This window comes from Vigna unguiculata, chromosome 7, assembly GCF_004118075.2.
Source record: "Vigna unguiculata cultivar IT97K-499-35 chromosome 7, ASM411807v1, whole genome shotgun sequence".
Lineage (NCBI taxonomy): Eukaryota > Viridiplantae > Streptophyta > Magnoliopsida > Fabales > Fabaceae > Vigna > Vigna unguiculata.
In genome coordinates, this window is record NC_040285.1 from 30,837,706 (window position 1) to 30,860,166 (window position 22,461).

General features: G+C 29.6%; 1 protein-coding gene across 1 annotated transcript; it reads left to right on the forward strand.

The window, feature by feature from the left end:
* The first annotated feature begins 17,631 nt into the window (after positions 1-17,631).
* LOC114189992 (cyclin-dependent protein kinase inhibitor SMR1-like) lies at positions 17,632-18,503 on the forward strand. Its single transcript, XM_028078726.1, has one exon. The coding sequence runs from the start codon at positions 17,834-17,836 to the stop codon at positions 18,248-18,250; it is 417 nt and encodes a 138-aa protein (XP_027934527.1). The 5' UTR covers positions 17,632-17,833; the 3' UTR covers positions 18,251-18,503.
* Positions 18,504-22,461: the final 3,958 nt, after the last annotated feature.

A 22,461-nucleotide genomic window follows, 5' to 3' on the forward strand; every position in this document is an offset into this window, starting at 1 on the left:
TAAAAGTTATAATAAATTACTCGATCAAAATTACATAAAGAACAAAGATTAAACTAATAATAATATAATTTTAACATTAATATTGTATCTTTTGAACTTCCATATATGTTAGATGGTGATAAAAAAAATTAATGGTAATTATATTAAAATGATTTAAACGAGAATGAGGATGTGGTGAGGACGAGTATTATGCCAGGTAAGGAGATTTGTATATCTCTATATTCATCTCATACCTAATTAAAAAAGTTGGAGATTTTTCATACCTATTCCGATCAATACATAAATTTTCTGCTAAAATAAGAACAAGTTTGGACAAAATCCACGAAAAATTTTATTTGTCATTTTTAATTGGGTGGGTTACCCAAGATTCTAGGAATTATATTGTGATGAGTTTTTCTATTGGATTCTGTTCACCCTTCAGTTTAGTTTGACTTCACCCATGGTTGAATAATATTTTGAAACTAACTTTTAAATAGTAGTTTTGTGGTCTTTAAAATTATCATTTAACGATAATTTTCTTTGCATGAAATGTATTTTGTTTGGGGATACACAGTATACCTTTTAAGGACAGAATGTTTGGAGTTTAATTTTGATGCACTGTCTGAAAACAAAAAAATGCGTTGTTAAATGATTAAAAATGAAGATAGGTATGGCTATAAAGGTCTTGTTTTTAAAGCAAAAGAATATCCTATTCTGTTGGTGCGTACAATATTAATTCTAATGTTTAAATTTGTATTACTTTTATCTCTAAGTTTTAATTATGTGGTGATTAAATTGGGCGAGAATACAAAAACCAACTTCATCAAATTCTTGGGATTGGGTTTGGGCCAGGTTGAATAAGGAGGTCACAGTTGCATTAAGTCCCTCGCTTTCCGCATTTTTTTAATACACTCATAATTTCTAACTGCACCCCTACATGACTCTTTGTAAAAGTAATTTCTGGATTAGCTGTTTTAAAGATCTTTCAAAACAAGCTGTTTAGATTTTTCGAAACACATAAAATATATTTTGGAACGAATTTTCCTAGAAAATAATTTTTAGGACAAGTTTTTTAGAATATATATATGATACCTTACACAGTGATTTTTTTTATAATGAGTTTTCTGAAACATAAAATACGTTTTGAAATAAATTTTCTGAAACACATGACTCCCACTAGTAGAAATTCTCATATTATATGTGATTTTTCTTGTAAATTTATTAAAAAAATCTGTAAGAAAAAACTTTTTTCTGCCATTTTTTCTAAGATTTTTAATTGGCAGATAATTCCTTCATGGATAATCATTTCATACAAAATTATAAAATTTGCAAGTATTTTTTACAAAATTTATTGCGAAAAGTGTTTTATACAGAATGACAGTAAGGGTGTATGAAGTGAAGAAAGTATTTTTAGTTTTTTATTTTATTTTATATATATATATATATATATATATATATATATATATTAATATGAGATACAAATAATAATAATGGGGTACAGAAAGAAAATACCTTTCCATTCTCCTACCATTGTTTAAATCTATCGGAAGTTGGTATTGTTTCTATTAACAAAAATGTCCCAGTGAATAGTTTTCACCTTGTATCTAAGTTAAATATAGGATACAATTATTTTAAATAATTTACTGTTAGAATGTATGTAAATATTTACCGTTAAATCATTTACGTGCAGTGTTTAAATAATTTAAAGTTTATATTTATTGATGAGATAGATAATTTTTTAATAAAGAATTATGAGGGATGTCATTTTACACTTGTGTGAAAGGAAATCAAACTATTGGCTATGAAATCATTTGTCACTGAACTATTTGGATTCTAAATTATAGAACTGCGTGTTAAATATGGAATAAACTGTTTACGAAAGAGACAAGGTAACAAATATTAATTAAGTTCATACACATGAAGTTTCTATCATACTAAAAATTTTGTGTTTTTAATAATATTAAAACCTTTCTTCCAAAAAAAAAAAGTATTTTTCATTTCGATTTCGATTTTTTAATCTATTTACTTCTTAGGAAGAAAAAAAAAATCAAAGAAAAATAAGTATATGTATAAAAAATGGTTCTATTCAGCTATCTATATTTTAATCCACGTTTTTGTATTGATGCTCTTTGTATAAAAAAATGTTTCTGCATTGAATTTGATGAGAAAATTTGAAAAAAAAAAAAAAAAAAAAACTCAAGCACGCTATCTAGTTCTGGTTACATTGTGCAATCATTTGGGTGCAAAATGGGAAAAGTAGTGGGAAGAGAAATCAAATTTTTAATTTGAAATTTTTTACATCACAATCACGATGTAGACGGATACCAATCGAGATTTTCAATTTGTTGCACTCACATTTTTGTTAATAATCTGAGTAATTGAGTTTGTTTCAGTTTCATAGATTTTCACACTGAACCAACCAAATTTAGATTTGAAAATAATAATAATAATAAAAATAGGCAATGATTTGTGTGGTGTAGTTTCTAAACAATGAGTTGCTTAGCATTGAAGTGAGTGACAATGAACATAAAGAACATAAAGCACACAGTGTCACTTCACAATCATCACGTGCCAATTATAGCAATAATATGACTCATTTGTCAACAACCTTTTTGCTTAGATAGATCGATAGTTAGATCGGGCTTCTACAATATATACCTATACAATAATCATTCATCCTCAAATCCATTATTTTCACAACAAATAATCCCAGGAGGCAACAAGCATGTTGCAGACAAGATCATTAGGAATCAAATAGGAATACAACAAAATTACAAAGACAAACCAACAAAACTCTCACTCCCAAAATCTACCGGTCAAGAAACCAAAACATTATTCAACAACCATTCTTCGTTCACCATCAGTTTTTCCAAAGAGTATTATAATAAATACTACTTTTAACTCAAAATCTCGAGACATTAAGTTTATACATCTTTCTTCTTCGTTCTTATGAATGATTCCATTAAATTCGTTTGTCGATTAAAATATGAGTAAAGTTTCATTCCATTGTGAAAAAGCTCTTACACTGACTACAAGATTAAAGTGAGTTAATCTTGATACATATATTCTATCATCTAAGTCAATAATCATGAGGTGGTTCTCATCTCACATCAATTGAACCACCATGTCTCCCTCCTTTTTAATGCTCACATCTGGTCCCATACTTATGCATCCACTTCATTCTCTTGCTTAATCTTTCAAACTAAGCTTCACTTTCATGCTGCTCTAATTCTTTTCTGTCAAAAAAACAAAACCCTCTTATTATTACTTCATGCTCTATTCACACAATGATGAAAAATGTTATCTTCACATAAAATGGGGTGAAGTAGTGTATAAGCAAAAAGGGTTTTTTGTACTCAAAATAATACATAGAGTTTGGCCTCAACTTTTTTTTTTCTTCATAAGAAAAGTAAATACACAAAAAACTGAACTTTTCTTACTATTGGCATACCCTTTTGTTCCATGATAATCCTTTTTTTTTGGGTCAAAAGTTGCATCATAATTTGTTGCAATGGGTTGCTCTCATGCACCTTCACAAGACTACAGGTGGGGAATCTTTCATAAATTTCCACATATTGGCCCATCCTTTGCGTTTGACAGTCCTTATCAACAAAACTTTGGGTCACCCCAAACACGTCTCAATTTCTTTCAGACTTCAAGACCCATCAATTAAACACTCATCTCTATCTGCTGTAGATTTGTCGCAACCAAGATCACAACAACATGTGTCTTTATCTTATATCATGCATCTTTCAATTCATGTTATTTCTATTATGAACATAGCCCCATCCGGGTCGATCATCCTGGGCTATTATTCACCCGTCGAATTCGTCATGGTTTTGTTTTCAAAAAACATTTCGAACGATAAAAGGAAAGACAGATATTTAAATCGTCTTAGACTTTAAGTTATAAATGATATGAAACTATTAAGTGTGAATGGAACTATTAAGGGTGAAGGGAACATATATGAGTATTTAGCATATATAATTTATCTGTTATGCTGATATAGCTGTAGCTTTTTAAGGTACAACACTGCATCATTGTAATTAGACTCAATCACAAAAAGTGGTAATATTATAGCATTTCATCCACATGCAACGCATTTGCTTACGGAAGCTATATAATTCTGGTTCAATCTAACACTGTTTACTCTGTCTGTTTATATTTTATACACTTTTTCCTGTCTTGTTTTCGTTTTTTATTCAATGAATCTCACTGGACATTTTATTAGTTTCAATAAAACTTAATAGTTAAAAAGTGTGATAAGAAAATGCATTATAGAGTAAGTTTCCTCTACCTAATAAAGTACACACTTTGAATAAGAAACTTCAATTCTCACATGTCATTGTTTGTTTAACAAAATGCATTGCATTTTCCCTGTGAAGCAGTATACCAAATGCATGGCCATGGATATCAGTTCAGAAACATAGTGATACTGTGTCCATTAATGAATAACCTGCACTTTCCTTTTTGTGTGGGAAGTGTGGAGCAAAATTTGGGTGACCCGGTAGATCATAGTGGTGTTTTTCTTTGGAATCAGCTAGGAAACAAAAGAACATGATGGTTTAAGATCATCATCATCATCATGGACCAGCTTCAGAACCCTTGTAAAAACAAATTAATTTCAATGTTTACAACTGTAGAAAAACCTTGTTTTGTATGCAACAACAAGCAAGCCATGTTACTGTTTTAAACGTTGTCTTAATTATTGCCTTTTAATTTAAACCTACACAACTTTACTCTGCAAACATCACATGGTATATAGGTTTCTTGAATGTCGATATTATACTAAACAACACCTCATTTCACTCGTGCCAATTGTATCTTTTGTTGACTTGGTTCCTCATGCAATCATTTGTAGAACCCTGACATAGAAACTTCATTTGGATGAGGAACTGAAAAACAACACAAACTTGTTATGGTAAATCTGTGTAGTGAATAGGTTTGAATTGTCAAAAATAAATCTGAAAGCTATCTTAACAAGATTGGTTGTTTGTTGAACTTACTGTTATCGGATTATCATTAATAGTTAATCTCATGTTCAATACGTATACGATAAGTTCACAGTATATAAAAGTGTATACAAACCTCGTTTTATAAGTTGTAAAGTTGAATTAGGTTGATTTCTTACAATATCCTGACCACAGCTTAATAAGAAGTTGGATAGAAGATTGAAGAATGAGTCATTAATTTAAATCTGTTTTTAAAAGTGTACTATGTCCTATATAAATTGAACATTTAAGAAACGTTAGTGTGCAAGGTATAGTGTTTCAGGTTTACTAGCTTCTGCTAGTTGCTATCAACAGAAGTGTTCAATTCATTCATAATGTTCTTCAACTATCCACTGAAATTTTAACTGATACCATCAAAAACTGTACTGTTTAGGTTCATTATTTTGGCTAAATTAAAATGTTTGGTGCAACCAATATTATAAGAGGTTTTAATGGCAATGTTTCAATTAATAATAACTTCAATTGCAGCCAGCTATTTTAATAAATCAGTTGTTAGGAAGCACTCTTCACAAAAGCTATCTGACATGTGTATTATTTTCTATCTGCAAATTATGTATACAGCATTATATTTCCAAACACGACACGACCAATCTTCATTGAATAAATTTAAAGTACTATCTGCTCTTGGCTCCTACCTTAAATTTTTTGGCTCCAATCTTAATGCCTCTCACTCTTAATTACCCTTAATTACATACTGACAGCGTTTTACATTATAAATAGACAAATAACTTAAAATGTTTGGTCTCTGTGTTTTCGTTACACTTACAGGTACAAGCACAGCAAAAAAAGTGAACTTTTTTAATGACATTTCAACCACATAACAGTAATGAAATAAATCACCAGCTATCTTCATGAAGGTGCTCATCATAAGAATAGTTTTACATTCATCACCATCGTTAACAATTCTCATACTGATATGTAACAGATGATTTATTTTCTCTTACTAATGACCAAAATCGGTGATTATTTGTGTGTATTATCGTTGAAGGACACTTGAACTAGTAGTTTACGTTCTCTTATAAAAGCAAGTTATGTATCTCACTATGCTTAAACCAAGACACGGTTATTACGAGAACTCTGTGGCAACTAATTGAATTAATGCACAAGTTTTGCTGAATTTGACAACACCAGACCTACTGATATGTTTAAAAACAGAAATAAAGGTTACTATTTTAGTAATTAAAAGGACAAACAACTCAAGAGGTTGTCTGATTAAAAGCACAATGGGATAAAAAGTGGATAAACAGCATTGTTTTATAAGTTACGTGTTTTGTTGATTCTTGTAACAATTGCAAGTATGTCACATCCATTTCTACTACATTTATGTTCCAAATTTTCTTGACTTTGGTGGAGGCGGTGATGAACTTATGTGGAAAATTAGTAAGTTATGGACCTGAGTCCAGCTTGTGTATCTCTGGAAATAATTTATTAGATATTACATCAATCTTGTTCTGTAGTCATAAAAATAACCATGAAAGATTGAACTTCACTGGTGTTGCATTAAGGTGTGAATCAGAGTTTAGCTATTAGTGGCATAAAGTTCTTATTGGTGAGTGTTGAAACTGTTTGAGTGACGTAAAACTTGAAGTAGCCAACTCATGCTAACTTTTTGAAATAGCAAGAAAAGAAGAAAGAGTATAAGCAAATGCAAACAAATGGCATAGTGCAGTTCAGTGTTTGGCCTTTAAAAGTTTGAAAATATTACGTGGAATAGTTTATATTATTAGTATGGACAACAGATGAAAACGACAAGATATCAATTCACAGAGTGAAAGTTTTGGGGTGTTCTTCATAGCAAAAGCGCACAACAAAACATAAAATTGCTCCAAAATCTTATCCTTACTTGACACATAAAACAAACAGCAAGTATCACGCTTCATTAAATTATTATTGTTATATATATATATATATATATATGTGAGTAAAAAAGAAAAAAAGTTGAACACTTTATGAAAAAGTTGAATGTTTAAATAATTAGGTTAACATAAACCTAAATAATGAAACACTTAATGAAGGAGTAATTATTAGATGATAAACGAATGAGTCCATTGCTAATCCAACAATTGGGTTAGATTGTGTAGGTCCACCAGGCAGGCCGATCCACAGAAAACGATTAAACTATTTATTTTATCAAATTAATTTTAGTGGATAATTTTAATTATAAATGTAAAATGTTTTAATATTATTACTTTAAATTTTTGTTTAAATATTATTTTTATTATATTACACAGATTAAATTAATAAAATAAATCAATGATAACAAAAACCGGAGAATTTGTTTGATTAAGAAATGATAAGATCCTAGAACACATAATGTGAAATTTAAATTTAATTCTTATATAAAGAAAGATAAGTTTTTTTTTTTTATTATTATGCTTAGCATAGAATTCATTTGACCATGACGATTAAATTAATTACAAATTTATTCAATTAGTTTGTTAACTTGTAAGACGATTTTGAAAATAGATATATTTATAAAAATTATTTTGGTTAACAAAAAAATATAACTAAATTAATTGAGTTAGCTTCAGTATTTATTTAATTTCTTTCAATTACTAATTTTTATTTTTTTAGTAATTTTTTTAATTATTCTCATTTTTATTTAATATTATTGTAATCTTATGTACATAATATTAATTACTATGTTACCCTTAATGTTTATTCATTTTTTAATGTAATTCAAATTAAAAAAAAAATAACACTGCAAATTGATGTATGAAATATTTCATAAACCATACATAATAAAAATTGTCAAAATAAAAATCAATATAACAATAGTTTATACCAAGAAATTCAAAAGATTTGTATAAATATAGTTAATACTTAGATAAACTCATTCATATAAAATATTTGTTCAAATTAGAAACTATACAATTTTAAAAGAAAAACTGAAGTATTATAAAGTCTATTAAAAATTTAACTACCTTTTAAAAAAATTAACATTATAATTAATAGATAATTTTTTTTGTTGAATTATGTTTTAAAAAATTAAATTTGAGAATTTTAACTGCGTCCCGAATAAAATTTTATAATTTATTGAATATTCAATACATTTTTATGATTTACTGATTATTCACTATAAAAATAAATTGATTTCATGGAGGTTTATTTTTTATTAGCCAAAGTTAAAACCTTTGCTAAGTTATTTATTTAGGATTTTGATTTCTTCCGCAAAACTATTTATGGGGAATGTGTTCGTCGAACTTTTTACGAACTTCCGAAAATACTAATCAATAGTTGAAGTTTTTTGCCTCTTGTATTTGATGAAGATTTTAAAATCTTTGTTAAATTCTATGGATTTAAAATTCTAGTTAACCACCATGACTTTTGAAACCTTCATAAAATACTATGGGTATTGTGGACTTAAAGCCTTTGTTAATCACTGTGGATCTTGAAACCTCTGTTAAATATTACAGGTTTCGGAACATCTCTGAAATACTAAATTTCAAAACTTTCATAAATTACCATAGATTTCAATTTTTTTTTTGTAAAATATTATAGATTTTTAAATTATTAATATTATTTTTTTACTAATTTATCATTTATACATTCATATATATTTTTTCAAGTACAACCTTTTACATTTAATGTATTTATTTATCTATGAATTTATCTATATTGCAATAACATATAGTCATCTAAATGTTCTATATTGCATTAGCTTTTTTGCATTAACCTGATAATGCAAAAATAAACTTCCATTAAAACTATTTTTTATTGTAGTGTATATAACGTTTCTAATTTTATTTATAATTTATACATGCGCTAGTATTATTTTGTGAAAAGCAAAAATATTATTTCTTCCTAAAAGGAATTAGGAAAGTTTCGTTAAAATAAATCCTTGATTGAATTTGGTAAACAAGACTAAGTTTAAGATTTACGAACAAAAAAGTTCTTAAAAATACAACTTCTAAAATAATAAGTCAAACTTCTAAAGAAATAACCATAAATAAAGTCAATAGACATTTTAATCTCTGTAATATGTAAAAAAATCATAATGCAAAAATACGTATAAAATAACAAATTTAACCCGCATAAATAAACTATTACAATCACCCAAATAGATAAAACCACAAGCGAAAGAATTGCAAAAATATAATAAGGATACAATCTATTTCAACAAACATTTGGAGAGAACAAAATTTTCTTTGGGATTGATTTTTCTTTATATTCTCTTTCCCTTGATCCATTCAAACCATATAAGTGGTCAATTCTTATTTTGCTTCCTCCATTTCCATTTCCCAATGAGAATATGAATACCTCTTTTCAACGAAAATTCAAAACTTTTGATTTGTCAAATAAAAGACGATAGCTTTTGTTAATTCAACCAACCATTTTCTTTCTTACAACCAAAAAGAATTCAAAACAACATCTTCAAAATATTTTATCAACAAATATAGCTGAAGAAATTCACAAACCATTGATCAACAAAATCATAGATTAACCTTTGATTAAACATTGTTTTAACTAAGTTAGTAAAATTTTAATTTTAATTTTCACAATGAGGAAAAGTCAAAGTTGGTGAAACAGGTTTTCCATAAATTGTAAATTGCAATTGGTAGCTAAGGAAGCAAAGACTATGCAATGCATGGTGTAGCTTTGGTTCGTTTCAACCAAAATTGGTAGCATAACACCTCATTGCCTCTAGTCAACCATGCACGTATCATAGTATTCCGTGAAAACCACCAATTTATTTTGACTCAATCTTGGTAAAGAAAAGTTCTGCACGTGTGATCTCGATCCATTCACAAACTTCAAACTCAACACATCATTACATAAATTAGGTTCAACAATGAACCTATGCACCTTCATGCTAGGTTATGATCTTACCATTGGAAACCATTTTAATATTAATTAATTCCGAAAAAGAAAATTGTTGTAGTTACTTTCTTAAACTGCACGCCACAGACTTTAAACCTCTTTGAAAATCTACCTCACGGGTGATTGCAACAGAAATTATATTTTATACCAAATCTGGTGTGGTTGCAGCATTGGATCCATGCCAAGTGCTGTCACAAAGTCCAAACTCCAAAGATAGGTGAGTTTGGTGAATATTGGTGACTTCTAACGTGTTTTCGTTACTTATCCAATTGTTATGTTATTGTGGCGGAAGGAACTAAAAAATTGTTATGAATACAAATAAAAAGCTTGAAAGTTATATATAAAGAAAAGTAAGAATCACAAACATTAAAGTTTAACATTTTATGTTAAAAGTGATGTCTTTTATATCAATAATTCATGTTTCAATAATATTAATCATTATACTTATTTAGTCTATTTTAATAAAAAATCCCAACATGATGGAAATATAACATCAATGGATTTATGGGTTGCGCTTACTTTCGACTTTGATATCACTGTTCGAGTCTTTCGATAAAGAATTACCGAGAGATACAATACAAAATAATGAAACATGAGTTTAACTACACATAAGAGATTGACACCACCTCTAACCCAAAATATTAAGACAATGAGTTTATGAATCTTCATCCTTATATAATGTTCAAAATTTTCATTTTTTCCTAGTATGAGACTTATACTTACGTTTAGATTTCCAACACACTTGACATCCTAACACAATAGTGATAAACCACAATTATAGTCTTGTGGTTGGAAGGATAAATGTCCTCCATCTATAGTAAAAAAAAATATATTACCTTAATAACTTATGGAGATACAAGTATAATACGATGTCAAACTACGTTCTAAATAAATAAATTATTGCAACATTTTATTATCTTTATAAAAATCCTTACCTTGTATTTGGATGAAGCATTTCAACATGTTTGTATTGTCAGGTCGGTCTGATCCGTCTAGAGTGTTTGGCTAGCCTAGCCTGTCATGGTTGTCGGGTTTGCTGGATCCGTTTGGGATTGAGTTCAAAGTGTGAGATTGAGTGAGGAAAATTTCAAATTCCACCTTTTTTTAGGGTATTTGAATTTCTTCTAATTTAGCTAGTTGAAATACTTAAAAAAAAAATACATGTATTTTAAATTCTTTTTAATTTCTCTATCCAAACAAAGCATTCAATTACAAAAAATTTCAAATTCTTCAAATAAATAAATCAGTCTCTTGAATTGCCTCGTCCAAACTCATTATTATTGAAAACATAATTTTGGTTGGATTTCTTTGATTTTTGGGTGCCGCATGTCGCAACTACGATAATTGGTATATAAAAGTACTTATAAATTTTTATTTATCATTTTTATGCACTATTACTGTAAAATTTTCAGCAGTATCCAGTTAAAAAATATTATACATTATCATAACGAATTTAAATAAATCACTAGGGAGTATCATTTTTCTTTATTGTGTTTAGTACAGACATTATTTACATTTTATAAATCACCGTACCTACTAAATAAAAAAAAACAACTGAACACATTATACTTTTTTAAAATATCAACATTTTGTTCTATATAGAGTTGAAAATGATAAAGATGATACAGTAATACTCTAATTATAAGGACATAAAAATTTGTCTACTTATATCCTAGATGGTTGTTGGAAAAGACATTTGAATTTGAACTGATAGTTACTTGTTTAACCCCAACAAATAATTCCAATAGGAAAAAATAAGTTGGAGATGATATATTCGTACATGGGATGGTATATTATAAAGAACCCTGTAATTACCAGAGTTTTGTACCATTTATTTTATGGATTTGGGTCATTTTCTTTTGGCTTAGTAAAAAAATACAGTGTAATTAACTTCAAAAAATAATTGATATATTGAGATATATTTCATCATTACAAAATTAATTACAATATAACTTTTACATTAAAACAACGTATTTATTATGATTTTTAATTATATGAAAAAAAAAACAAAAAAGTATCATGAGAAAGTTTGTGCAATAACAAAAAGTAATGACCCATGAGAAATACATTTAACATATAATAATAACATATTACGGTAACTATAATGTTTGCTTTCTGGTTCCGTGATATTGCGCTAAATTACCATCTTACCAAAAATTGATAATTTTATTTTTCAGTTCCAGAAAGTGTGACCCGTGAACGTGAACACGAGATTAATTTTTTTTTTAGAAACTTGATATGCATAGAATAGTTTGGTATTCTCTTATAATTTGAATTTAGTGTATTTTGAAGAGGCATAAAACAAACACCGACTACTTTAATTAAAGAAGATGAGTTTGTTTTGGTAAATTTGTTGGTTTATTGAGGGTTTTATATAAACTATGTTTTTTGTTTTTGTTTGAATTGGTAGCTTCATAGGATTCCTTTTAAGTGCCGTGACGAAATGCACACTTTAACATATTGAAAACTACAGCGTGAACGTGATTTGCTCCCGAAACCAGATGATACGTGGCTTACTTAAATACACCAATGTGACACTTTAATCAAACAAAACTGACATATGGGATGTTCGGTTTTTCCTTCCAACACCTCAAACAAATTAATTAATTAATAATTAAATCACAATTTAGGCTTCGCAAAAATCAACATTTAAGTAATATTATTTATTAAGAAAGTGTTAGTATGAAACAACCACTTGTGAATTGTGGTGCATTATTGGTGATGAGCCAAATGATATTTATGGATCAGTAATTTCTGCAACAACTTCCTCTGGATTAGGTTCTCGGGGATAGAGCAAAACAGAGACACTGGATTTCATTTATTGTCAACATTAAAATAACATATCTTTTGTTTTGGTAAATAATTTGGTTCCTTTAAAAGAAATTATGATAAATTAGTTTGGTGTTTGGCTGTATTCATTTTTATGCAGCACTGACACATGTACATGACGGTTTTGTTACAAAGATCGCCATCTTTTATTATAAGTCCCGATACACTCTGCTCTGCTGTGTCAATATACACAGTATCGAAACAAAGATTAAATATAGCTTACGTACAAATAGAAACACACATAGAGAGAGAGAGAGTTATGGGAATATATATCGGTACTTATTCATACTCGTTAAACAACTGCAGTCTGCGTTTGTTTGCACATATAGCAAAATTTGTCTCCTTTACTTTAGTTTCATAGAAGTGAAATTTTCGGTAGAAGTGGACTTTAAACCCAAATTGATTTATAAGGTAAAGTTTATATTTTATTTATATATTATGAAATGTGATTTATAAGGTGAGGTTTGCAGACCACTTATATATTATGAAATGACTTTATCGGGAATGTCTAAGACGTAAGCTCGCTAGGATATGCTCTAACTTGACTTTGATACCATGTTAGAAGTGGACTTTAAGCCTAACTCAACCCCACAAAATCGACTTATAAGTTGAAACACTCCACTTATATACTATAAAACAGTCTTATCTCTGGTTGATATGGAACTTCCAACAAATTTAGAGTTCTGCCTTCCAACTTATTCTTCCAAATAAAGTGAAGTATTATTAATTAGGGGTTTAGATTCTTGAATCCAAAAGTTAAAATATATGTTTAATTCATTAATTTTGTTTAACCTTTTGTTAGAATTCTCTTTGTTTCAATGGGTATATTTCTTGGAAATTGTTGGAAGTTTCACGATCAGAGATAAACTTAATTTACAATATGTAAATAGATGTAAATCTCATCTGACAAAATGATTTTGTAAGATTGAATTAGATTTAAAATTTACATTTTAACATACACACACACACACACACACACACACATATATATATATATATATATATATATATATATATATATATATATATATATATATATATATATATATTTGAGTATTTTTTTTAGATCTCCACGTTAACTAAAAATAAAATAAAATAATATTATATAAACGGGTGCAAACCTCTTTAGTTTCAAGTTGGTTTTGTAAAGTTGAGTTATCAATATGGTATCAAAGTCATATTAAAGTCTATCATAATAAATTTTTTTATTTATTGAGTGTTTATGGAACCGCTTACATATTCAGTATAAGGTCAAATTATAGTATACAAATAAGTATAAATCAATTTTGTAAGATTGAATTAGGTTTAAAGTTCATACTTGAAAAGAGAGGTAAAATAACAGTAGCTTAAAATATAATTTAAAAAACATAAAATATTTTGAGAGATCGAAAACATTTTTGTGGGTTGGTCTAATTCTACTTAAGTAGGTGGTGGGTACGTATATGGTGTTAGAGTATTGGAATTGGAAAGATATTTAAAATGAAGTTTCTTAGGATACCTTTGAGAGCAATGGAGGAGCATGGTTAGGCTATCATCGTCATCGTCAATTCATGACGGATGGGCTTATCCTATATCAGCCAAAACATTAACCTTAAATAATGCCAATATTCCAGCTGGAAAACAACATGTTGAGTGAACAAGGAAGCAACATTATACTCATACAAAATTCGCGACCCAATATTATTCACTTGTCTTCTAGCTATATTTCCATTTTATTTTTCTCACGTCTTTCGGTGATATAAATACTCATCGGAATCTACATAAAAAAAAAAATTCACAAAATCTTCATGCATGTAACTAACTACATTTACAAAAGCATATATTTCACATACATTTGGTTAGATCCTGAAATTCTACTTTCCGACGAAAAAAAGGAAAATAATTATAATGTCTAGGAGATCTTGTGCAACACCTCATTGTGCATGTTAGGTCCCTTGTGAGGACTAATAAACAAAAGAGAAAAAAAAAAATAGTACATCGCTTGATCCAGAAGCTTGAGAAAAAGACAGATTGGAAAACTGGAAAGAAAACCTTAACGCGTATCATGAACTCTTCTTACGCTTTGGATCTGCGAACCTGGTGTTGATCTATATCTCAGAAACAGAATAAAGCACGTTGGTTATGTTGTATTAAAATGAAAAGGTGATAGAAGAAACGAAAGGTCGCAATTGTATATTAACTTTGACGTGAAGAAGAGTAAAGTGGTGGTTAAGCAGGTAAAGACTAAGAATGTTGAAGTTTTGTCTGTTTTCTCGTAAAACTCTACTAACTACTGTTTCTGTGCTTATGTGTATAAAAAAAGAAAATATATATATAGATGCAGTAATGAAGCAGTTACCTGGGTCTTCTGCAGGGCGCAGTCACAATCATTGTGAAAACCTATCTGCACGTGCCAACCTGAGCCATTCTCATAGGGATCAATGACATAACTGGAGCCATGTACGTATAAGTCAAAAACCAAGTACATATATATAAATATTAGTATCGTGGGAAAATAGTCAAATAAGAAAATTAGTATCTAATGTAATTAACTTCAATTTCTTTATATATACACTCTGGACTTATTTGGAAAAGTTCTTTCAGTGAGTTTTTTATTTTATTTTTTTATATCGGGGAGAAGAGAAAAGTGTAGATTAGATAAGAGAAGTAGAAGTTAAAGAAGTAGAAGATGGAAGAAGAAGAATAGAAAGATATGATAAGCGGTGAAAAGGAAGGTTATAAATGTGTGTAGTAAGTAGACAGTGCACGTGGGAAGATTGATTTGATGATGGGTTGGTATTTGGTAAACCCAATCGAGAATTAGAAAAAAAAAATATTTATATTTAGAAAATAATAGAGAAAATGAGAGTAGCTGGGCGTATTGAAGACTCTAACATGGTATCCTATGCTCATGCTCTATTCATTCACTCTAATCATATCAGAAAGAAGAGAGAGAAAAAAAAAAAAGGCACAGAAAGATAGGTGATACCTGCTTATGTTCTTTGCATGTGCACGCGCATCCCTCTTCTCTTCTCTTCCACCTTTCCGCAACAGACAAACACATGTTAATGCCATATTACAGGGGACACTATCTATTATTATAATCCCTCTCTTTTTCCACCCAAATTACTCTTTCACTACTTAATCCCAAAATTAACCACCTCATTAATCCCAAAACCCATTTCTTAATCATGTAAATTTCCCTCACCTTATTTATTTCTACAAGGATCAGAGAGAGACTCAGTGGGCTCGCTATTAAACATGTATAACTACCAAAAAAAAACATCAAACAAACATATATGCATACATTAATTACGATACACTCGTCAAATTCAAGTTGTTGCTCAATTATATAAACTTTCAGAGTTTTTTCTTTTCTTTTTCTTTCTTATCACCGTATAAAGTTTGATGCTATACGTCTACATTCAACAATAAGACTTAAATCACATCAACATGTTGTACATTCTTTGCGTTTATTTTTCCATGCATATAAAACAAGTGTAAAGATGTAGGCCATAAATTAATTTTGCAAACAAAGTGACAATCACTCACAAATCTGAATCATGTGTATATAGCGAGATGTCAAATCTTAATTTTGTTGCATACGAAAACACGTAATAGAAATACTTTAAATTAATAATAAATAAATAAAAAAACGCTGGATTGACTAGAGTCCACCCTTTTGTGGCGTGGAACACGACTTTAACTTATCTTGGTCATCACCCGTTAGAGACGGTAAGTTAAAAACAAAGAAAAAAAAGTTTGATTAATTTTAACGATATAGTAAAATAAGTAATGAAATGAGTTTTTCTTAACTCAGCGATTATTAATGTAAAGTAATTTAATCTTATCTGGCAAAATTTAAAAAAAAAAATTGTACGGGACATTTGAACTAGGTATGTTTAATTAAAAAGGGTGTTATATATTATATATAGGTTAATAAGCATGGCGAGTGTGAATAATGATGGAAACTGAAAAGTAAAAGAAAAACGGACAGAGTACACCGAAACACTTTGCCTAAAAACTAAGCAGAGAAATAAAAAGGAAAACGAGTGGAGGTTGTTGATGACGCGCCTTCGGGAGAGCGTGGTGACGGTACCATGCGACAATAGCTATCCTTTTGCCTATAACGTAACATGTACGTTCCACTATTCACTATTCGTAAAAGCAATGGGCCGTGACATCCGTTCAGGAAACTCTGTTTTATCTCCTGCACCCAACACTATCTAATATAAATAATACAAAAGGGTATAATTGTCCAAAAAACTCAAACATTTACACGCGGAGTTTTCCCATTTGTCCTTCACCAAACTCTGTGCTATTTCACGGAACATAAAAATGCCCTCGGATGTGAATTTTTTCATACATGGTATGAAATGAAGGCCAGAAAAGAAAGAAACCGGCACAGCAGCAAACTGGTTTATTCTGTGGTAAAAATGGTAACAAGTCCTGGAGGATATCATTTGAAGAACCAAACACCATATTTTTTTTCATTACAATTATTATTAATGTATCCAAATAAAGCAACAGAAAATTGAACCTCGTTATTGTCGTAATTAACCTCGTTTTACATAGAAAGTGGTTTATGAAAATATATTCCCGAGAGGAGGATTTAAGGAAGTAATTAGACGCAGTTAAGAGTTTTTAGTGCATAATATTAATTGACGATAAATGAGATTAGTTAAGGGTTGGTTGAATTTGCGTCTAGTTTGGCAACTCTCTAACTCTAGACTCACATGGCTAAACCATTAATTGTTCCAACCTAACGCAGATGATGAAAAAACGACAGTGCAAGAAACAAGAAAGTCCAGTTTAATTTACGCAACAGTTACTGATAAGAGATTAAATGAGAAGAGAGTGAGGTAAAAAAATAAAAATAATAATAATAAAATTGTAATAAAGTTGCGTGAGTGTGAAATTAAAGGAGTTAGTGATGGAGATGCCCCATTAGGCTTACCCCACCCCAACCAAAAACACTTATCACTCTCTTTCTCTTCCTACCATTCTTTACAGTGTTTCTCGCTCTAATCCTACCCTTCTCTCTTTCTCTCTCCTCCTCATCTTCAAACCCTTCTAACGCACGCTTTCAAAGCTTTCCGTAAAGTTTTTCAACCCCCAAACCCTGTCTATATAAACACCAACAAACGCAGTTTCACGCACTTCACGTTGAGTAAATTTTTTCTCTCATCCGCTTTCCCACCAACATCGAAACCATGTCCACCGACTTCCACCTCCACCACGACTTGCCCAAGCTCCGAATCGCCGCCGTCAAAATCGACGACGTCCCCTCCGACCACCACCTCGACGCCCTCGTCTCCTCCTCGGTCGTCACGAGAGCAGACAACCAAACCCACGAAGAGGAAACCGTCGCCGTCGCCGTCACCGTCGCCGTACCCGACGACGAACCCGCCGCCGCCGAAGAGGACTTGAGCTACCGCACCCCGACGTCGAAGGAGAGCAAAATCCCGGCGATCATGAGCTGCCCGCCGGCGCCGCGGAAGCCGAAGGCCTTCGCCTCGTGCAAAAGAAAGCTTTTTGACGACTTTCAGTTCTTCGATGTGACGAATAAGGAGGACATGGACGCGTTTTTCAGATCCACTTTTCCCAAGAGGAGCTGCACCTGTACATGAACACTTCAACCTTAGCTCCCTCCAACACCCACACCTCGGACCCTGCTAAACTCCGTAAATTACACAATTTTTTTTATCCAATCCCACTTCTTTTGCTCAATTTCTTCCTTCTTTTTCTTTCTTTAATTTTGGTTTTTTTATATGTTATATATATATATATTTCACTTTGTATAAGATGTGAAATATTGGATCCCCAATCGTATATGTTCATTAATCCAATCAACATAGCGTTGAAAATTCTCTCCGATTTCCAGAATCTGCAATTCCCTTCCCCTTACCCTGAAATTTCACGGTTTTGTTTGTTCGGATTGCGGCGGTTCTTGTCTGTGTGTGAAATTTTCCTTTTTTCTCGCATATACGAATCCGGTGAGTGATCTTGGTGATCCAAGAAATAGAAGCGAGAATTTAGCGAAATTGGGGTTGAATTATGGGCGGTGTGGTGTTTAATTTAGTGGGTTTGTTGGTTGATTGAAGAAAGTGTTAGATTAATTGAATGTTAGGGAAAGTGGAAGAAGACAGGGTGGATGAGGTGGGTGGGTAGTGTTACGTAATGGAATTGATGAGTGCTAGTTGGATAGGGTTCTGAAATTACATGGTAAATTGTTACCTATGTGCGTATGTGGTCTGACAAATATGCATGAATGTGTACAATAAGGTCAAGTATTTGACACAGCTTTGGGATTGATGAAACAACTTTTTATTTTGTCTGCGATAGAGATTGCGGAATGGAATAAATAACAGGAAATGGAAGAGATAAGCGGTGAGAAGAGACGTGGATTTTTTTAACCTCTACCAATTTTTTTTTGTCCTTTTCACCAAATTAATACTACTTTTCTACATCGATCACAATTATATTTATTAGACGCCATTTTTGAATTTTATCCCTAAACGTGGAATTCAATCATTTTTTTTCCAGGATTTACTGGGACACTCTTTTTTTTCTTTTCTTTTTATTGCTACTCAGGATTTCATCTATATCTATTCTACCAGCTCATCACCTAATAATTAAAAATTTCTTCTGCTTCCATTTCTTTTTAATATTTCTTTTTAAGATCCCCATATCAATAAAATCCATGCTAACAATATTTTTACGCCTCGATACATGGGTAAACTAATTTCTTTATATAAACAAATATTGACCGCACAATATTTCAGTATTAAATATAATTAAGTCAATTATTTCTCTCGTTTATTTATGTATACAGAGAATAAATTAGGCTCATATTTCATCACAGTTGAAATTTCCTTATCAGTATAGAATTTTGTTAGTTTGAAAGTGTAATTCAGACCATGACATATCTCAAATTTAGTTTGTAAATGTATTTCATAACAGTTGAAATTTCCCTATCGATATAGAATTTTGTTACTTTGTAACTGTGATTTGTTCTAATTTTGGTGAGATATCGAATCCTTTCCTTTTTCTTGACAAAAAAAAAAGTTGCCATTAATATACTCTTTCAAAACTTTAGCATTGGATTAAACTGATAGATAAGTTCTTACGTTACGTCATATAACATCTAACTAAGATTATATAAATTATGTGTAAATAGAATATTATATGCATAGAAAATATTTTGTAAACTAGTATGTGTACGCATATATAGGTGTGTATATGTTTTATTTATACATAGGATTTGTGATTTAGAAAAATGCATTATACATATTTTTATTATACAGTGTAAAACTAATTAATACAGATATTGAATTCAAATACCTTATAAAGTGGGTCAAGTTTATAAATTTTATACAGCGATCACTATTTTATTCTGATTACTAATATGTTATTTGAAAGATAAGAAATTTTTTTCCTAAAAACATATGACTAATAAATATCTTATTTAAATGAATTTCGATCTAAATGATTAGAAGTCTAATTTTATATTATTCAATATAGTTTAATTGACTTGGATTATGCTATAGAGGGAGTTATTAACTGGTATAGATATAAAATTAAGACATGATATCAGTTGAATTTTTTCCAATAATTTTATACTTACTAAAAAAACTTAGGACTTTTTTAAGATAATTTCAAGAACGTATGTTTCGTTCTTTACAAGTAACTCTTAGTACAATTACTATCATTAAATGCTTATTTTGGTATACGTTAAATTATCTTAATTTAATCGCCAAACAAAAAAAAATATTGAATAATTTTTGTCTACAAATTTTGTAAATTTTTTGAACCATTCATCCTTCGTTAAAGAAATTTAAGTTAATGTATAAAAAGAATATAACTAAATACTAACTATAAGAATGCATAAATAAAATTTAACATCCATGTATTATTATTTATAAAAAAATCTAAAGGATTAAATTTATCAAGGACTGAAACCTTCATAAAATTGCTAGTTTAATCAATTATCTTAAAAAACAAATTTTATTATTTTAGAATGTTAATTTTGATTTTAATTTAAAAAATTTCAGAAAAAATTAATAAATCATATATTATTTTTTGTATTAATTATTATATTATTATAATTTAATTATATTTCAGAAAATTTTGTTTGCTGAATAATTGTTTCAATTTACCAGTTGAATTAATAAAAATGAATTAAAACAAAGAATTATTGAATAAAATAACTTTATTACAAAAACATACTCCTACACAATCCTTTTTTTTTATCGTGTTTTAAAATGAAATTTGTGTTCAACTTTATCAATAACTGATTTTGCGAAAATGTCATTGATTTGAGGAAAACTGAGGTTATCGCTCTAATAATGTGTTAACTTTAACTTTATGAATAAGAAAGTAACAAGGAGACTTTATTAAAGTTGTATTCAATCCTGTAGTAAAAATAATTAGGGTTAAAGCCAGTAAATATTTTGTTCAAAAAACATGATAACCTAAAAAGAGAAATTAAAATAATACAGTTTATATATTATATACAATCATTTCTTTTTTCACTCTTATCTTGATTGTCGATTTAATAATTTATCAATTCTGACCTATTTATCTATAATTTCAATTATAAAACATTTCGCAAAATAAATTTCAATTAGGTTAAAATTTTAAGGAAATTACGTCAGACATTGATAAGAAATAGACCACTGAACTTAAGCTTTATATTTAACTAGGCAAATGGTTGAAAGTGAAACCCAATCTTGTTCTTGCTTTTACTAGCAAGCATGGACAAAAGGACAATCAAGGAGCAGAAACTGAGAATGATACTACAGTACTAGGGTATCTTACAATTACTATAAACAGAAAAAAAAATATAAATGTATTTATATTTTTAACGAAATTACAAAATTATTATTAACTTTACAGAGATGCCCAGCTAACGTAATGGTGTCTGTGTCTTAGTGTCCTGAAAATAAGCCTCAGACGATGCAGTGTTCTACGTTCTTCTCTTTTTTATACAACACGTATTTATAACGTGTTCTCTTTATAAATAAAAATCATTTCTTAAATAAAGGTAATGGCAAGTTCGATTTATGATGATAAATAACAAAAAAAAAAAAAAAAAAAACTTTTATCCAAAAGTTCACTGTAGAAATATTTGGAAGCTCTAACACCTCCTTTTCCAAGACAAACTTTTTGTAGCTATATATAACAAGTGGGATATAGGATAGGTTTTTTAAAAGAAAACACTTTTGCAACATTTTGTTATAAATTTTCGCGAGGCACTTTTTCTGGTTTTTAAAAGGGTATGAAAATTAGTTTTTAGTTTTAACCCTTTAACAATAAAAACAAAACTATCTTGTTTCTCTGCTTTCAATTTCAATCATTGGCAAGGCATTGGTAACTAGTTGTGTATATTAATTAAAATTAATCAAGATAATAAAATCTAGTAAATATTTTGATGGGTTGTATTATATACGCAGAATGAATGAATGGAAAATAATGAGTGGATGTGAATTAATAATGTAGTTGGCATGTGATGTTGGATCTGTGCCTGCGCATGTAATTAATCCCATGGCTTGATATTTACGTTTCTTTGTCTTTACTCTTCCAAGTGTCGTAAAAGGTGGCGTGGGCGTAAAAATAATGAGAGAAAAAAAAAAGGTTTAGTGATGGAAGAATGAGGCATAAGTAGTTTACAAGTTAGAGAAGGAATAAAGTGATGGTGGCTTATATGGAAGAGAAAGAGGTGGTAGAATAATATAGTAATGGATATAAGGAAATAAAGCACAAGTTTCAATGAAGATTACCACCTTTGAGAAGTGAGAGTTACAGGGAAAAGAATAATAAGAGGTTAGGATGCGTCATT

Excerpts from the sequence above, each read along its gene's own strand:
- LOC114189992 (XM_028078726.1), top strand. The coding sequence starts at position 17,834 with ATGTCCACCGACTTCCACCTCCACCACGACTTGCCCAAGCTCCGAATC.